General features: G+C 41.6%; 1 protein-coding gene across 9 annotated transcripts in view; it reads right to left on the reverse strand.

The window, feature by feature from the left end:
• Positions 1–17356, reverse strand: part of CD47 (CD47 molecule) — a 57081-nt gene extending 39725 nt beyond the window's left edge. For 8 of the 9 annotated variants that reach the window (XR_013975075.1, XM_080918794.1, XM_080918793.1 and 5 more), the window contains exons 1-3: positions 17168–17356; positions 5756–6103; positions 4837–4920 (exon numbers count right to left, since the gene is read on the reverse strand). Coding sequence is in view for 8 of the 9 variants with exons in the window: in XM_080918794.1 (XP_080774920.1) it covers positions 4837–4920; positions 5756–6103; positions 17168–17213 (478 nt within the window). In the remaining variant the exon portion in view is untranslated. The remainder of the gene's footprint in view (positions 1–4836; positions 4921–5755; positions 6104–17167) is intronic. The other variant, XM_080918795.1, reaches the window with a different exon arrangement.
• Between the last annotated feature and the right edge of the window lie 213 nt (positions 17357–17569).

Here is a 17569-nt window from a genome sequence, read left to right on the forward strand (position 1 = left end):
AAAGTCTGTGAAAGAAGGTGATTATGTAGGGAGTAAAGAACAAGGCTGGAGATCAAAGGCTTGCTTATGAGGTTGGTGAACCCGTAACTAACCTGACAAAAGAAAAGAAGGAGGTGACCCAGAACACCATTAGGAATACTTCAAGACCACATACTCCAAAACCTACAGAAACCTAAGAAAGGATGCATTTTAAATGCATATCATTTATCAAAATTAAAGACAAGATATGAGTAATTTAAATTGACCCATTACAAGCAACAAGATTGAAGCTTTAATCAAAAGTCTCCACACAAAGAAAAGCTCAGGATAACATGGAATTACTGTTGAATTGTACCACAATTATAAGGAAGATCTAATTCCAACAGTCCCCAATTTGTTCCACAGAATAGAAAGGAAAGGAACACTACCAAATTCATCCTATGAAGCTATTATTATGCTCCTATCAAAGACATAAAAAAAGAAAACTACAGAGCAATTTCCCTTAGGAACACAGGTGCAAAACTTTACATTTCTTAAACCCAAGAACATATTAAAAAGAGACTACATCATGACCAGGAGGGTTTTGTCTATGGGTGTGGTTCAGCATACAAGAATCAGTAAGTGTATACCATATAAGTTAACTTAAGGATTATACAATCATGTCAATAATGGAGAAAGGACACCTGACAAATTTCAAAGTACCTTCATGATAAAAGTCCTGGGATAGATAGATAGATAGATAGATAGATAGATAGATAGATAGATAGATAGATAGACAGACAGAGAGACAGACAGACAGCAGACAGACAGACAGACAGACAGACATGCCACATTGCCACTATATATGTATATGACAAAATAATAAAGGGAAATACACTAGAGCCAACACTGTATTCAACAGGGAACAACTGAGAGCATGTCCTCAGAAATTAGGAATGAGATGATACCAACTTTGCTGTTCTGAGTCAATGTAGTACTTGAAGTTACAGCAATAAAACAGGAGAAATACATAAAAGGAACAGAAACAGAAAAGGGAGAGGTCAAACTATCCCTATTTACAGATAGCTTAAACAGATATTTGAAAGACCCTATATACTCTAACAAAAATAAACACTTTTAGTAAAAGCTGCAAGATACAAAATAAATATAAAAAGTCAGTAGCCTTTATGAGTACTAACAACGAACTCACAGAAAATAATTATTTGTTATGCTCAACATAGTTAGAAATAGAACTAAGTAAGGGACTGAAAAAGAAAAGCAATGAGAACTTCAAAACATTGACAACAGACATCAAAGGGAATACAGGACAATGGAAAGGCCATTCTATACTCCTGTTGTGATGAAATCAATATCATGATGTCTGTATTATCAAAAGTCGTTTACAGATTTAATGTAATTCATATCACAATTCCAATGCTATTCAAAGAACTAGGAAAAAGATAAAGAAAGAGCCAATCCAAGAGTCCACACAGAGCTACAGAAGACCACACATGGCCAAAGGTATCTTAAGGAGGAAAGCATAGCTGGAGGCATTGTGTTTATGACTTCATAACTATAGTGATAAATGCAGATAACAAACTACACACGGACACCAATAGGACAGAACATAGAAACCAACAAAGATGTCAAAATATGAAGTTGAAAAAAGACAGTGTATGTAAAAGAACAGTGATGGCCAAATTGGATGTCTTCCTGCAGAATCTTCAGCTAGATTTTAGTTTCTTTGCTGTGCAGAAACTTTAATTTTATGTTGTTCCATCTGTTGATTTTTGGAGCTGGTTCTTGCACTATTAGAGATCTATTCTGAAAGTTCTTACTAAACATTTATCTCGAAATGTATACTGAGTATTTTCCTCTAATAATATAAATCTTCTGGGTTTTAAATCAAGGCGACAGACAGCCACAGTATCTTTAACAGATATACTCAAATAGGCTAATATCAGAATTTACAAAGAGTGAAAGCTATAGGAGAGAAACTGTCAATCAACAAATTGGTTATTACATGAACAATTCTCAAAAGAAGAAACATAAATGGTCGAGATATATTTTAAAAAGTGTTCAGTATCCTTAGTCATCAGGGAATTGCACATTAAAGCTACTTTGATATTTACATCTCATCCTAGTCAGAATGGCTAGTCATCGGGAAACCTGACAAAAGATGCTCATGAGGAGACAAGGAAAGAGCAATGTTTTATTATTTATTGCTGGTGGCTGTTCAAACAAGTACCACCACTACAGAAATAAATATGGAAGATTCTCAAAAACAAAAACCCCTATTGTGTAACCCAACTATCCTACAACTTTTAGCCACATACCCAAACAATTATATTGCCTACCAAAGAGGCAGGAGTACAATCATGTTACCACTGCACTCCACACAACAACAAGGCCACGTATGGAACCTGCCTACGTGAATAATGGATGGGTAATGAAACGTGAGAACATACACATAGGTTTTTATTCAGCTGCAAGAAAACAGAACAATGAAGCTTGCAGAAAAATCGATGGTGCTGAAAAGACAAAGGACACATGTTCTCTTTCACATGCAGATCCTACCCTTGTGTGTGCGTGTGCCTATGCGTGTGTAAATATAGGTTAAGTCTAAAGTGCTGTAAAGGAGACCTATAAATGATGAAAATGAATGATTAGAAAAAAGGGAGTAGCCAAAGGACCCAGGGTACATGAATGAAGCAAAGAGACTGGGGGGAGGGGTTACAAGGAAGTGGCCAGAAGTAATGGGAGCAGGAAGATGGGGGGGGGGCAAGAGACTCTAGTAAAATATACTTGGAAAACGTCACTATAATGTTTCAATACCTTGTATGCTAATTTTAAAACTAAAAAACCCACAAGTTTAAGAAGAGAAAATGTTACAAAACAGCAGCCCTACTCCACAACAAAGATGCAGAGAAATTAGGTCATTCATATTGCTGACATTAATGTAAAAAAGAGCAGCCACTCTGGAAACTTGTTAGTGGTTTCCTTTTTAAAAAATCAGCATATACTTAATGGATAACCCAAAACTAAAAGTGATCAAAATTTTTTGCTGAGGTGAATGATTAAACAAGCTAATAAGAAATCAACAGGATTCACCGTAGTTAAAAACCCACAGGGTTAGTATTTGTTACGAACATGTGTTACATTGTCAACAAGCAAACAAACAAACACAGTCAAACACAAGAAACCCGCCATCTCAAGGGCATCACGCCAAGTGGGGCACACCTCAGAAGATCATTTGTTATTCGATGATTATAATTCATATAGATTCATTATAATTCGTATGTATTCATTTTAACTCAAGAATTTATGGATGAATTATTACTGAGCTGACAGAGTCATAGATATGTATGACACATTAGTGTCTGCCAGTCAGGAGTACCTCACGGTGTGGTTAGTACCTGAAGGGTTAGCATGGGGTTTGTGCTGAAGTACCTGCTCCATATTGTAATCTCAATGGTGGTTGGCCAAGTGGGAGGAAATGACAGAGAACCTTACACAGGACAACCGTGAACTCCCTGGGTCTGATACTCGGGCACGGCTCCATAGATGTAACCACTTAGGGTGACTGGGCAAAGGCACACAGCACTTCTCCATCTCTAGTTCCTCCTGTGCAATGCCAGTGTTTGGTTTTGTTTTTAATTTAAAAACGTGTAAAAAAAAAAAAGTCAGAAACTTCAAGCTTCTGGTAGAATGTTTATGTTGTATATAACAAAACGTTCCCATCTTAATGGCACAAAATAAAGTCTGGCTCTTAGTTCTGTGGGTGGAGGGGGGAGGGGTTATTTTGAAAACAAGGATAAGACAGTTATACACAAAATGAGCTGTCTTCAACTCAGACACTGGGATTCCCTTCCCACTCAGCTCCATTCCATTTCTGTCTTTTTCTGTCTCAAGCTCATGGTTTGTTTCTGTTTGTTTATTTGTTGTTGTTATTCGGTTTTGTTCGTGTTTTTTTTTTTAATCGGTTTTCTCTCCGTGACCCAAACCACTGTTCCTAATGTCTGGCCCTTTAACTCCCATGAACCTATCCTCTCTCTCAGAAAACCTCCAACTAGGTAGAAGATGATCTCTTTCTGTACACACTCCTGACTGACTAGATCGCCCTGAAAGGCAAACAAACAAACAAACAAACAGAAAAGCTCAAATTAGCATCCATCATAACGTAAGGTATATGTGAGCTTCTGCACAGAGGCCTTCAAAATTCTTCTTGCCCCTAAGCCATTCCTTCCCTTCTTTGCAGACTTCCGGGCAGCACATGGACACCACGTCAAACAAACACCCAAGAAATGAGATTTTTATCCTCATTTTAGAGACAGGCAGCTTGGACTCAGTGAAGAGCCTTCCATGATGAATGGGGTGAACAGGGTGTGGAACTCAGACTGCATGATCTCTACTCCTCGGTCAGCATACTAAATCAGGCCAACATCCCCTCCCAATCTGCCAACAGATATTGTGTAATTTTAAAAGCAAGAACAGATGGAAAGTAGCTGACCTAATTCAGCAGCCCTGATCCCACCCAGAGCTGGTTCTCAAGGTGCCGTGCCATCAACCCTGAGTCTGCAATACACCTTTTGGTTTAAGTGGAGTTTAAGATGCACTCTTTAAAACTGTTAGGGTTCCTTGTATGTGGTTCTAAAAAATCAGCCAGCACAGCAAAAAGAAAAAAAAATTAGAAAAGAAAGGAGACTGTTTACTTCAGAGAACAACATTGCTGTCCACAACTCACCAACCCACTCATGAAAAGTCAGGGCGCTAGCATCAAGACTGAATTCAATTCGGTTAAGTTGAATCCCTGCTTTTCCAGTTGCTGGCAAGTGTAGCAAGCTGGCCAGAGAAGCCTCCAGGAATCAGCATGATTACCTAATTTGCAACCTCCTTTCTCCTTCTCCTCCCCTGGCTGGGTAGTGGGGTAAGAACAGTCTGATCCTTGGTCAGTGTTGAAGGCTATAAGACCACAAAAAGACGAAATAACCAGGAGGAACTTTGCAAATTAATAGAATAATAAAAAGTACATTTTGTTTGCAAAAGTTTATTTTCGTTTGGTAAGTTGAGGGCTTGCCCTGAAGCTCTTCTTTAAGTAACTCACCAAGGAGTCCAGGTTTGCCTCGAATTTGCAGCAATCCTCTTGTCTCAGCTTCCATAGTGTTGAGATCACTCATGGACCAACACACTCAGATAAATTACATTTGATGACAACAAATAGAAACACCCATTACCTCAGCAGGCGAGTTGTTTTTGACATGAGTTTTCTTGTTGCCCTGGCTAACCTCAAATGTGTTACATAGCTGAGGCTGGGCCTTGCTCCTGAGGGAAGGAGCTAAAGACAGGAGACAAGTCTGGCTACTACTGTGCTCTAAGGGGGTCGCTTTCATTAGGGGACAGGAGACCTTTAGACAAGTTTTACGGTCTTATTTTTACTTGCTTTAAGAGTATTTTCTCCTGCTGCTGTTTCTCCCAGAGTACTGGGAAGAGGTGACTTATAAGCAGCCTAACTTGGTTTCTGGTTCTGAGGCCTAGAAGTTTGACTGCATGGTGCTGGTATCTGCTCAGTTTCTGAGATGAATCTTTGTGCTACCTCACGACACTGTAGATGAGGAGTGTGTGAAAGAGAAAGAAATGCGAGTATTAGACTCGCTTTCTCTCCAGACGGATGGCCCGCCTGCCTGAGAAGAGCCTCAATTCCTCCTAGTGACTTCTTCCACGTCCCACCTCACAAGACTCCCACCGTGGCAACCATATTTCAACACACACTTCAGAACAGACAAGCTGCATCACTCACCGGTGCGGTTTTTCAGCTCTATAACTGTTTTGCCTACCCTGGATAGCACAGTGACTTCACAAGTGTAGTTTCCCACCAAAGCATCACGGGTATCCATTTTCAAAGAGGCATCTCCTTTGAGTAAGTCTGAGACTGAGATTTTCGCACTGGTAAAGTTATTTTCCATAGTAGAGCTACTTTTATTGCCATCGTAGATGAAAATATATGACTTGTTGAACTTCCACTTCACAAATATCACGTCTGTGCTTTGCGTCTCCACGTTCAAGACGATGCAAGGGATTACCACGGTCTCATTGCACGAGGTGAACTCTACGGACTTGATCTTACTAAACAGTAGTTGAGCTGAACCTGGAAGACAGACACAAAATTATTTCATTAGAATCTGCATGTACGGTGTATTATCTTAGTTGTATTCCAACCCCTTAACATAAAGAAAACTACTTCAATTGTCCATTTATGCTTGTAATATAGGAACGAGATGAAAAATAGCAACAAATTATTTGCCCACCATCTAGTAGTTTATAACTTTTCTTTATTCAGTCTTAATAATACAAAGCATGCATTATCATGCATCTTAGGGATAAATTTACCAATTGTGTTGGAATATGCAAGGTGCAGTATCTAGCTTTGAAAGCTCTGAAGTAATCATGTCTGCTTATTGATATACATAGGAAAATACTATCCTTACTATGGGAACATCCTGAATAGAAAACCAAATATTCTATTCGGGCTCAACTTCTGTACATGTCTTCTAGATGGAATGTGCTGAAGTGATATGAAATTTATCTCTTCACTCAGGCTGCATAACCCAAAAAAAAAGTGGCCAGTTCTATTATACGTTAATATACAAAGCAACTGGAATGAATCAAATCTTATCTTTCCAAGAGGATGGGAAGTCTTGGAATACTAACGAGGAAAAAAAAATGTTCTCTGTGGCTATTTCCCACTTCAAAAGAGACAGCGATAGACACTTTGCATGCAAGTCTCACAAAAGATTACACACAATTGAATGGCACTTTTCCTACCCCGACATTTCATTGAATCTACAGAACAATTTGGAAATGTAGATTACAGGTATTTCTTCCTCCAATAGACCCTAAACTACCCTAAAAGCCTAGAGCCGTGTGGAAACCAAGAGCAGATGCTGCTGATGAGTAGAGAATGCCCAGTGGTTCTTCTCAATGGCATAGACCACCCGAGCGCCGCTCACCATTCGTCTCCAATGGCAAAGATGTGGAGAAAATCCAGTTGTATCATATCACATGGCCATTTATCAAAAGCTCTTATCTGAGTAGCTTGTTGACTTTTCCTTCAAAATCCAAAGTACCAAGGAGTATAAAACATTAACTCTGTTAATCTTTAGTATTTCCTCTTTCTATGTAAACTAGACAGAATACTGGGGGCATGAAGTGTTACTCTTAATAGCGTAATTATTAATAAATACTCATCAGGTTTTGATTGGAATGGAAAGTCCTTCACCAGAATATACTCTGGACTTTGTTCAAGGAAACTCAAGCACAAGGCCTCATTGTGTATTACACACGGCTTAGTGTGCAGCGCTAAGCAGTTCATTTTTCTACAGCATGGTTTCATAAGAAGGGTCAGCGCAAACAGTGGGTGACTTCCTAGAACACTAGGGAGCAACCCAGGAGAAAACAAATAAGAAATGTTCCCTAAGCAACACCATGCTGCATAAACACAGGGCAACAGCATAAAACTGGACATGGCAGCATCTACTGAAATAAGCTTGGCCTTCTGGACACTCCTGGGAATGTGCCACCTAAAGCAGCCTTGGGGACATCCACCGTTGACCTTTCCCAGTTCTCTAGAATTTTTGCCACCCAAATATTAGAAAGCCCCAGGCTTCATGTTCAATTACAATCTCTATACCCTTGGAGTTCTGCGTTATTTCCCTGGAGAAAGAGACATTGAAGGTAAAGCATCGCATTGTACAAAGGAAAGAGGGGAAGAAGTGACATCACGAAGGAAAGGAAGTACCAGAAAACACCTGAAGAGATTCTGAAAGGGACATTAAGTTCCCAGAGTGTCTTATAAATGGGTGATTGGCACTATCTAGCAGGTCTGCAATTGTAAGATTCTAGACAGTTTCTACTTCCACTGACTTGAACTTGACCATCTACGGTTGTGTATGTTGTTGGAATGGAGGGTCATTCACAAGATTCTTTGATAGAGAGTAAAATGCTTCTTTGTAATGAATTTGTACCTCTCGGAAGAGGGCTCCAACAATATTAATTTTAAAAACCTGAAGATCTTGACCAGTTTTGCATCTGTTAATATATCCTTTAAGTATTCTTGCTTGCCTATGATGTGTCTGCTCTACCGATTTGCCTTCAAAAGTGGTTTTTGTCTACTTGCTGATTTGTTCCTTAAAGAGTAAAATTAAAACGTTGATGTGTCCATTTTATAGCAGCATGAGTCATTTCAAGATTTAAAAATTATATTCGATGAGTCAGTTCAAAATTATGCTTTTCCAGAAGATTCAAGACCAGCCATTCTATGAGGCTTTTCTCCCTAGAAGACCCCAGGTAAGAATGGCAAACACTCACGATTTTCTAACTTGTCTGGGATATACCTTTCAGTGCTTTCACGAGCTATTAATTATACTCTATCACTTCTTGAAGTAAAAACATTTCATAGCTGAAGTAATTTAGGCAGAATAAATGCTGTCAGTAAAATGAAAAGTAAATTTGACCTAGCTAAACCAAGACAGCCTTCATAATAATGAGTAAGTAAGAGGAGCCCCAAATATTCCTCAACATGTTATTTGAACACTAACACTGTCTGATATGGGCTTTTTCTCTTTTGGAGGAAACTGTGGCTAACACACAGAGTAAATGACAGTAAACAACAGACATAAGAAAATCCACACAGGTAAGTCAGGCTGCAGCGGTCCTTTTCCAGACTATGGAAAGTTAACCTAAAAGGATGATGCGGGGTTACAGGCAAATTACCAATTAAACTGGGGAAGATTAACTTATAACAAATGCCCAAAAGCTTAGATCTCACAGCTTTCATGAACACAGCATCAAAAACTGGAACCTCCTTCAGTCAGTCCTGAGCTTGGCTGTGCAGTGGCAGAGAGGTCTTACCCATACAGCTCATAAGTGTTCAGCTCAGAAAAGTGGACATGCAATCAGCAGTTAAGAATAACCTGGATAAAACACTGTCGGGATAGAGGGATATGAAAATAAAGAAAAGAAAAAGTGGGCCTTCTCTTAGGAGCTTAAAATTCTTGTAGGGAGAATGTAAGAGGTTAGACAACACAAGGTCACACATATAGCTCTTTCTGTACCCACCGTGCCATGGAGGGCAGAAAACCAACCTGTCTAGCGGGTTCCTGAGAAAATTTGCATTGCTCCTGAAGAACGGGAGATTGTCATACCGTGACTGCTCATCTGGGCCCCTAATGTTTTCAGACATCTTGTGTAAAATTTCTCCTCCGTTAATGACTCCGAGGCAATTCCCCTTCTGCTCTCCGAGTGTGCTCTCCAGCAGCCCCCTCTCCCTACTTAACTCAAACTGAATCCTTCCAGGAAGCCTGAGGCTCATAACGCTTCCCACATAAACTTAATCACAGCCTTGACTATCCATGGGTTTTTTTCCTTTCCCTTCCAGAAATGAGTTCTTTCCTTGGAGCTTGTTTCTATTGCTGACTCTTGTCCATCATCAGGAGGACTCCTGAACTGCCAGCCTCCACATCCCTTTATTCCACTTATGAAGTGTTTTGAATCACCTTTTAATAACTGTATATGCGCCAAACTTTTAAAAAGCTTGCATATTCGTCTCTCTTACCCAGCATCCTAAGACAATGGTCTATGTGCACTTCTTGACCTCAGTGCACTCCCAGACTGTGTCAACAGGACTCCAGTTTGCTCACTAGTTACTATACGGTTGCACCGGCTCTTACACAATTCACTAATATTCTCTTAAGAAGAACCAAATTCACACGGTTCATTTTGTCTCGACTTCTCTATAGTTCTTCAGCCAGGGAGCAGCTTCTCCTTCTTTTTTCTTACTTTGTTCCTCTAACTCTAATATGCCTGTTTATTTTCTCCACCTCATCATAGCTTTTAAAACCTAGTCCTTGGTTCATACTACCATATTAATGATCCTAAGGTATGGTGGTTTGAAAGAAACTGGCTCCAGAGTCTCCTATGTTTGAATGCTTGGTCCCTAGTAGGTAGAACTGTTTGGGAAGGATTAGAAGGTGTTGCCTTATTGGAGGAGTGTCACTAGAATAAGCTCTGAGGTCTCAAAAACCTAAACAGTCCCAGTTGACACTCTCTCTGTATCCTGGTGCCAACATGTAAGTTCTCAGCTACTGCTCCAGCGCCATGCCTGAGTTCTATTATTCTCTCCACCATGATGATGAAGCCATGTCTTTAACTGTCAAGCAAGCTCCCAACTAAGCACTTAAAAAAATTTCTCTTGGTCATGGTTTCTCCTTAGAGTAAAAGTCAGTAACTAAGACAAGGGTTTTGTGGTCAGCAACCTTGTGTCAAGCATTCCTCTTTATTCCCATAGTTTTAACGATGAGAACACTCTCTTACTGAACCAGGCCCAACTTTCCATCTAAACTGAAGACTTTAACCAATGGTCTGCCATGCATTCCAAGGAGAGTTACTACAGTCATTTAAAAATTAGCCTTGTCCCCTAAACTATATAACATTATTTTTCCCCAATCTTCACCTTCCTAAAAATAATTACAATTATCTAACAGTCGTCAGACTTGAACCCATATATCATTCTTTCTCTTTCTCTAGCCACCAAAAAAAAAAAAAAAAAAAAAAACAAAAAAACAAAAAAATCTTGTTAGGCTACCCTAGTCAGCAGTTTCTAAATCCAAAGCTTGTTGAATGAATGAATTACACCCTCACCCTCATCCCCTGAACCATTGCCAGATCTCCAAACTGGCTCCCTGCCTCAGTCTTCCAAACTGCTCCATGCCAGTGAATTTCCATAGTCCTCAAAATAACTGTTCTAAATGCAAATGTGTGCTCCACTGCCCAGCGGCACCCCATCACCCCCACTGTCAAAAAGCCAACTTCTCAGGATATTATCACAGGAAACAAACAAGGTCCTCTGAGATCCTTTCCTGCTTCTTATCTTATATTCTCATTTCCAACCCAATCTCCCATCACCATGACCTTCCTGCAACTCCCGACCACACACACACACACAGATAGGCAGATGTGCTCCTATAAACATGGCTTAGCACCAACTGATCCACCAACAGGAGGCCCATGCCCGTCTCTGGGCATAGAGTACCTGCTGTGGTTAAGAAAACACACCTTGGATGTAAATCCACGTCATAGTTGTAGACACTTAGGCAAGTTGCTTACCCTCTGTACTTCAGGGTCCTCATCTACAATGCACTAATAGTCATATCTACTTTACAGGAGATTTTGTGGAGATTAAATCAGACGATCAACATGAAGCTCTCACTGTTGCACCTTTCACACACTTTCTAAAGGTGCACATATAGTGTGCCTGCTCTCTAGTCATAGCATCTTTGAGATGCTACTTCCGGTCCCTCTGTCCACTATCAACCGTCTCTCTATCACTGTCCTTTCTTACTGACCTTTGCTCACCATGTAAATGCACTGTTTTACATCCTTTCCCGTTACTCTCAGAAGGGTAGGAAGATGACTTCACTAGCATCCCAAGAGTCTTTGCAAGCATTCAGAAAGAATTCTATATGTTTTTTTGTGAATGTAAACTTTAAAGCCAACACATTAAAAAATCCAAAAGCCAAACAGAAAGGAACAAAGAAAAAAAGAGAAAATAAGAGAAAAGAAAGAAAGAGAAAAGAAAGTTTACAAGTCATGAGGGTGAGGAATCACTCTTCATGTAGCAGGTGAGTCCCCAATTCTTCTATCACCCTGCTTGGACTTGCAAAACTGCATGTTATAACAGAAAAATCTCAAGTTAACTGCACACATAAATAGAAAAATTCCTCAAGAAAGAAAAGAGAAGAAAAAAGGAAGCAAACTACATAAATGCGCTTAAGAAAGGCCTTCGAAGGAGACATCAAACTGCAGTCAGAAGCATGAGCAGAGGTGTGTTGGAAAGAACACATACCTGAAATTCCCTACACTGTATGTAGATTTGGAAAGAAATATCCAAAAAGCAAAAACTACTCAGGTAAGATCCAGGAAAGGAGATTAGAAAGATGGCTGAGACAATCTGTAAAGTGTTCCTTGAATGTCAAGCTGAGTAGTTTAGACTTGACAATTAATGGTTCAACTCGGGTTTCCTTTAAGAAAGACAGCAAGTCCCAGCAGTAGGAAAGGGGGCTTGAGGGCAGGAAGTGGAGAAGAAAGACCCATTAAGAACCTGCAACTGTCCAGGTAAACAAGTAGAAAGGAGACCTAAAAACAGCATTAAAAATCAAAGCAGCCAAATCAACAGAAGTCACATGTGGGAGGTGAGGGAGATAAAAAAGGAAAAACGAAAATTGGAAACTAAAATAGTCATGGAACTAGCTAGTTGTAGATTAATTATATGGAAAGGAGGCTGAAGACTCAGGGATGTTATCCTTCCAGTGTATCAGCCTGAGCATTAAAAATGCCAGCAGTACAATGAAGTGGCAGTGTCCAGTAGATCCCCAGACAGATGACTTTAGATTTCAGAGGAAGGGTCAGAGCTGTAAAGACCAGGGAATCGGCAGGAACATCGGGGAGAGTTGAAATCATCTGTATAAAGAAGATGGACCACAGGGTCCTTGTAAAGCACACAGCAGAGAACAGAAGCTTGAGAGCGTCGATATTCATGGAAATAATTCTCAAAGAGTAAGTCAGGGAAGAGAATAAAGTGAGAGAAGCAAACAAAACAGGCCACCAAGGTGATGTGGCCGACTCCATGGCAGGGTTAGGGTTCACGTGGACATCGAAGATGCCAACCCTATGCTAAAATCCAACCATGGACTGAAATGTAGCTTCTTTCTAAGTAATGATGCCATTGGCCAGGTGAGACCGAATGGAACTCGCACTCAGGAGGGAAGTGACAGAAGGCTGCAGTAGTGGTTCTTTAAATAGACCTCACACAGTCGGAAAGCAGAGAGAAGACTTCAACAAGTGAGTGTTGGGGCGAGGACAAGGGCAAGGATTTTTTGAATCTTGTTTTTTTCTTTTCTCTTCTTTTCTTTCTTTCTTTCTTCTTTTCCATTTTTATTATGATGAGGTAAAACTTGGAAAAAGGCTGTAAGCCCAGGGGGAGAAGTCAACAGCAAGGGCAAGATCTCAGATACAAGGCTGAGTCTGGAAGCAGGTTTCCGGAATGATGGATATGAAAGAGGGGCAGACAGGCTGTCATTCTCTTGGATAAGTGAATTGGGTTCTTCTGGAGCAGGCTGGAGGAGGAGAATGAGAAGGGCTATCCATGAACTTAGGTTTAGTTGTATTGAGAGGGTGGCTGGGGAGCCCAATACCTCCCCATCGTTTTTTACAGAGAAGTGACTTATCAGCTTGGGGTGATGTTCATGGATGGGTTGAGAAACCTCAAGAGCTGTTAAAGGAACTGATGCAGACACTTGCTGGCAGAGAGGTACTCTACAGCTCTTCCTTTAGAACGGCCTCTGACAGAGAGAACTTGAGTTTGGGTCTAAAATTAAGTTAGGAGGGAGAATAGAATCCAAGCTCCCCTTGGTAGGTGCTAAAATAAAGGTCAGGGGCACAGTGGGGTAGTCTGCAGCTCAATTCAGTGTGACTCAAAGCATCCTGCCATATTTACTGGCTCTAAAGAGTCCTTATAAGAACAGAACCAGTCAATCTAGAATTACAGTGGTTAGGGCAGTTTTAAAGCCAGTTAGATCCTGAAGTATGATCTTATCATGAACTTAAGTTATACCAAGTGCTACTGAAAGATAAACAGGTTTTCCTTCTAAAAACCACACAGTCCGTTACTAAGAGACTCACAGTTTGAAATGTGTCTCTATGCCTTTAAGAGTACTGTAGAGTGCTCCAGTCCAGGGTGCTACATGAGCTCACATTGGCAGAATATGAAGAGTAATTTTTCTTTCTTACACATAGACTCTCTTGACCTAAAACTCAAAGGTTGAAGAGATTCCAGACTTTGTGCAATGCTTCATGGGTATGGAATAAAAAAATCCAGACAAGGGCGGAGCCTCTCACTTCTGTTTCAATTCCTTGCAACCAACCACAAAGAGAGAAACTCGAACTCCACATCTGGACTCTTTTCTAGAGCTGTGGTTCTCAACCTATGGGTGACAACCCCTGGAGGGGGGGGTGAAAGGTCTTTTTTGAAGGATCCTTTCACAGACCCATAGACCAGATACCCTGCATATCAGATATTTACATGACAACTCATAGCAAGATTACAGTTACGAAGTAGCAACAAAAATATTTTTTATGGCTGGGGGTGGGGGGTCACCACAACATGAGGAACTGGATTAAAGGGTCACAGCATTGGGAAGGTTGGGAACCACTGGTCTAGGGAAATAACCACTTTTGCTGAGTGCTCTGGTTCCTATTTTTGTACTACACTGAGTTTAGCAAAACTGAATCCACAACCTTATTCTATTTCCAAAGAGTTACTGAACTCATACGCAAAGTGAAAGTAAGTTTATTACCAAGTATGGATTTTATTAGACTGAGGTACAAGCTATAAAAATATAGGATCTTGTATTTTATATAAAAAGCTAGCTTTGACAGCAAAAGCCCCAAAGCCAGGTAAAACTGCTCCCCACAAATGAGTGCACAGGAAGAAGGCTGCTGAAATAAAACCACGAATTCGGATTGTGTATTTAGAACATATATCAATGGAGGGGGTGGGCTCCTCCTCTTCTGCCTTTAGAACATGGCCTTCCACGCTTTCATTAGCACTTCAGGGATGAAGATAAGCCATCTGCCAAACCCAGACGACAGCAGAAGTGTCCCATCGTAGACCTTTAATGCAGGGCAGGAGCATGCAGCTCCAGACAGCTGATGCAGCCCCACAGACAAGGACACACACAGAGGCATTCAATCCTTTCAACTGGCAACTTGTGCTTTTAAAATAATCCATTCTTCAAGAGGAAAAAAAAAACCTTCTCATGTGAGCAGCTAAATTACTGCTAAATTTAGATAATAAAAACATTTTTAATTTAATCATGTACATGCCCGACTTTTAAAAGTCACTCTGAACAAAGAAAAATAAGTCAACCATCAAAAGAAATTATCAGCTCATACATAGAGCTGACATTATTTATTTAAGGTTGTATTTACTAGTTAGTGACTACCCTGGAAAGTGCTACGCCTTTAAAGCAAGTGTAATTGGATTTGCTGTGGAGGAATACAGACTTTCACTCCATGTCTTTTAAACCATTACAGGGGGCTGCTCTCCGTTTTAATTGGCTGAAGAGGGTGTTAGAACCCCACCCCACTCCCCCTTTACCACAGAGGTCACTGAAACTGTAAAGATTACAAGGACATGGCCCCTGGTTACCCATTCCATTATAAATGAAACTGAAAACAAAATCGAACTTCAGTACAAATGAACCTTAAAAATCTGTGACTTTTGTCCTATTCTAGATTCCAAATCCAGTCTCCGGGTTCCCTTGATACCGCTTGTGTTCTGAGACCGCTAGCATGTTTTCATATGTGTTCTTTTGAACCTACATGAGATATACACACAAAAGTCCATTTTTCCCTTTGGCTAACATTATTACTTCCTGATTTACAAATATCTAACGGCCCAAAACCATAATGCCTGTATTATGGGTTTGTTTTTCTTTCCTAGATAATAGCAAACACAATAAAAATAGTGCAAGTTAGGAATTTTGCAAGTCCTTATAGAACCAAATGTGTTAACATCGTACAAAATGAGCATTATTGAATGTGATCATAATTATTGCTAACAAAGGCCTAACACAATTCATATCATCAAAACTACCATTCTTTTATATATATATATATATATATATATATATATATATATATATATTTTTTTTTTTTTGCTTTTTAACCTACCCTTAGAATCAGGCTTATAAAAAAGAACCTAATATGTGGCTTATACTTTTTACTCTTCAGACAAACAAGCTTTACCGGCCATAGTCTGAATTGGTGACATTTTATTACAGATTTGTATCTGGCTCAATAAGAAAGCTCTCTGATTATACAACAGGTATTTGAAAACAGTGTTACACTGACAATGATAGCAACAAGCTTCGTAAAGACAACTGAAATCGGGAAGCATCTAATACCCACAGTTAGATAACAGGTCTTTATTATTATAATCAGCTACAACACACAGGATACTTGGGAGGGGAAGAGGTAGGCAGAGGATTAAGGACATCTTGGAAACAGATCCCAAACACTGGCTTTTACAAGAGGCACACCGAGGTTAACCATCAGCTTAACGGTCAGTTAATTTAGCATCCTAAGACAAATTTAACATTTGCTGTTGTTCTGCTTCAAGTCTGTTCCGATTCTTACCAAAAGTTCGCAGAGGAAACTGCGGATGTGAAGCTTGACGGGCAGTATATGGTCACAAAAAATTCCTATTCTTTCCTCGGCTTTTACAAAGGAGGTACGCGTTTATAAACAGCAAAATACTTTACAAAGGGGGGGGGGGGGTGCATCCTTGGCTTTGGACCACTGGCAATATCTGGGCAAAATCCAAAAATACGTTTCCTCCAAAGGAGAAGAAGAAAAAAAAAACTTTCATCTACAATAAGGAATATATTAAAGTGCTGGCGAGCGCGGGGGGGGGGTGTAGCGGGGGTGTCACGAGAAGGTGTTTCCAGGAAGCTTGTTTTTAGGTTTAGGTTTTAAAACAACAACCACCAAAATAAGCGGCCAGGAAAAAAAAAAAAAAAAAAAAGCTTTGATAAAAGCTCGGTGGGAAATAAAACTTGGGTCCATCGTGTTCTCTCTGCTCCAGTGCTTACGCGGTAGGGCAAAAGCCTTTCTGGTCGACTTCACCAAAATGCGCACTTCATCACAAGAGGCCCGGTCCTCCCACTCTAGTCCTTCAACCCAAAATGCAGCGTGAAGGCACTGAGAAAGGAGAGGGGTGCGAGAGAAGAAGAGGGGGGTCCCCGGCAGCTGCCCCCCTCGCTTTCTTTGCAGTTCGGTTTTGCACAGTTGCGGTTGTTCCCCGTCTTCCTACGTGTGTGCACTGGAGAGTGAGGAGCTTCAGCCCGCTCTCCCCAGGGGGGGAAAGGGACTAGGGAAGGAGAGCAGAGGGAGGAGGCAGGGGCGCCGATGCCCCGCCGGGCCCTCCCACAGTGGCGCTCCGGGTGCGCAGGGCCCGCGCATCCCGCCACCCCTCTCCTCTTCTCTCTGCTCTCCTCCGGGCGCCGCCTGGCCGGCGGGGGTGCAGCCCACACTCCTGCGGGGGCGCCTGGGTGCTGCGCACCAGCCCGAGAGCCGGGATCCCCGAGCCACTCACCGCAGCAGCAGGAGCCCAGCAACAGCGCCGCCGCCAAGGGCCACATCTCCGCGCCGCCGGGGGGTCGCCGCCGCAGGTGTCTGGAGCAGCCGCCGCCTCCGCTGCCTTCAAGGGAACGACCAGCAGCGCCGCAGCAGTGACAGGCAGGAACGGCCGCCCAAGCTGCCCCGGGTACGCGCGTGCGCGTGCTCGCCGCCCCGCGCCCGCTCCCACGCCCCGCTAGCCGCGCACGCGCACTCCGCCCCGCCTGGCCGCCTCTGCTCGTTTGTCGTGACGCCAGCCTCACACCCAGCTCTGGGCAGGCTCCGGCGGAGAGCGCCAAGAGGCAGCCTGTTCCCCCGGGCTGCGCGAGCTGCACTCTTCTGCTCACGGCCCGTCCCTCCAGCTCTCTTCCGGCTTCGT

The sequence above is a fragment of the Micromys minutus genome (assembly GCF_963924665.1).
Source record: "Micromys minutus genome assembly, chromosome: 7".
In the NCBI taxonomy this organism is placed as follows: Eukaryota; Metazoa; Chordata; class Mammalia; order Rodentia; family Muridae; genus Micromys; species Micromys minutus.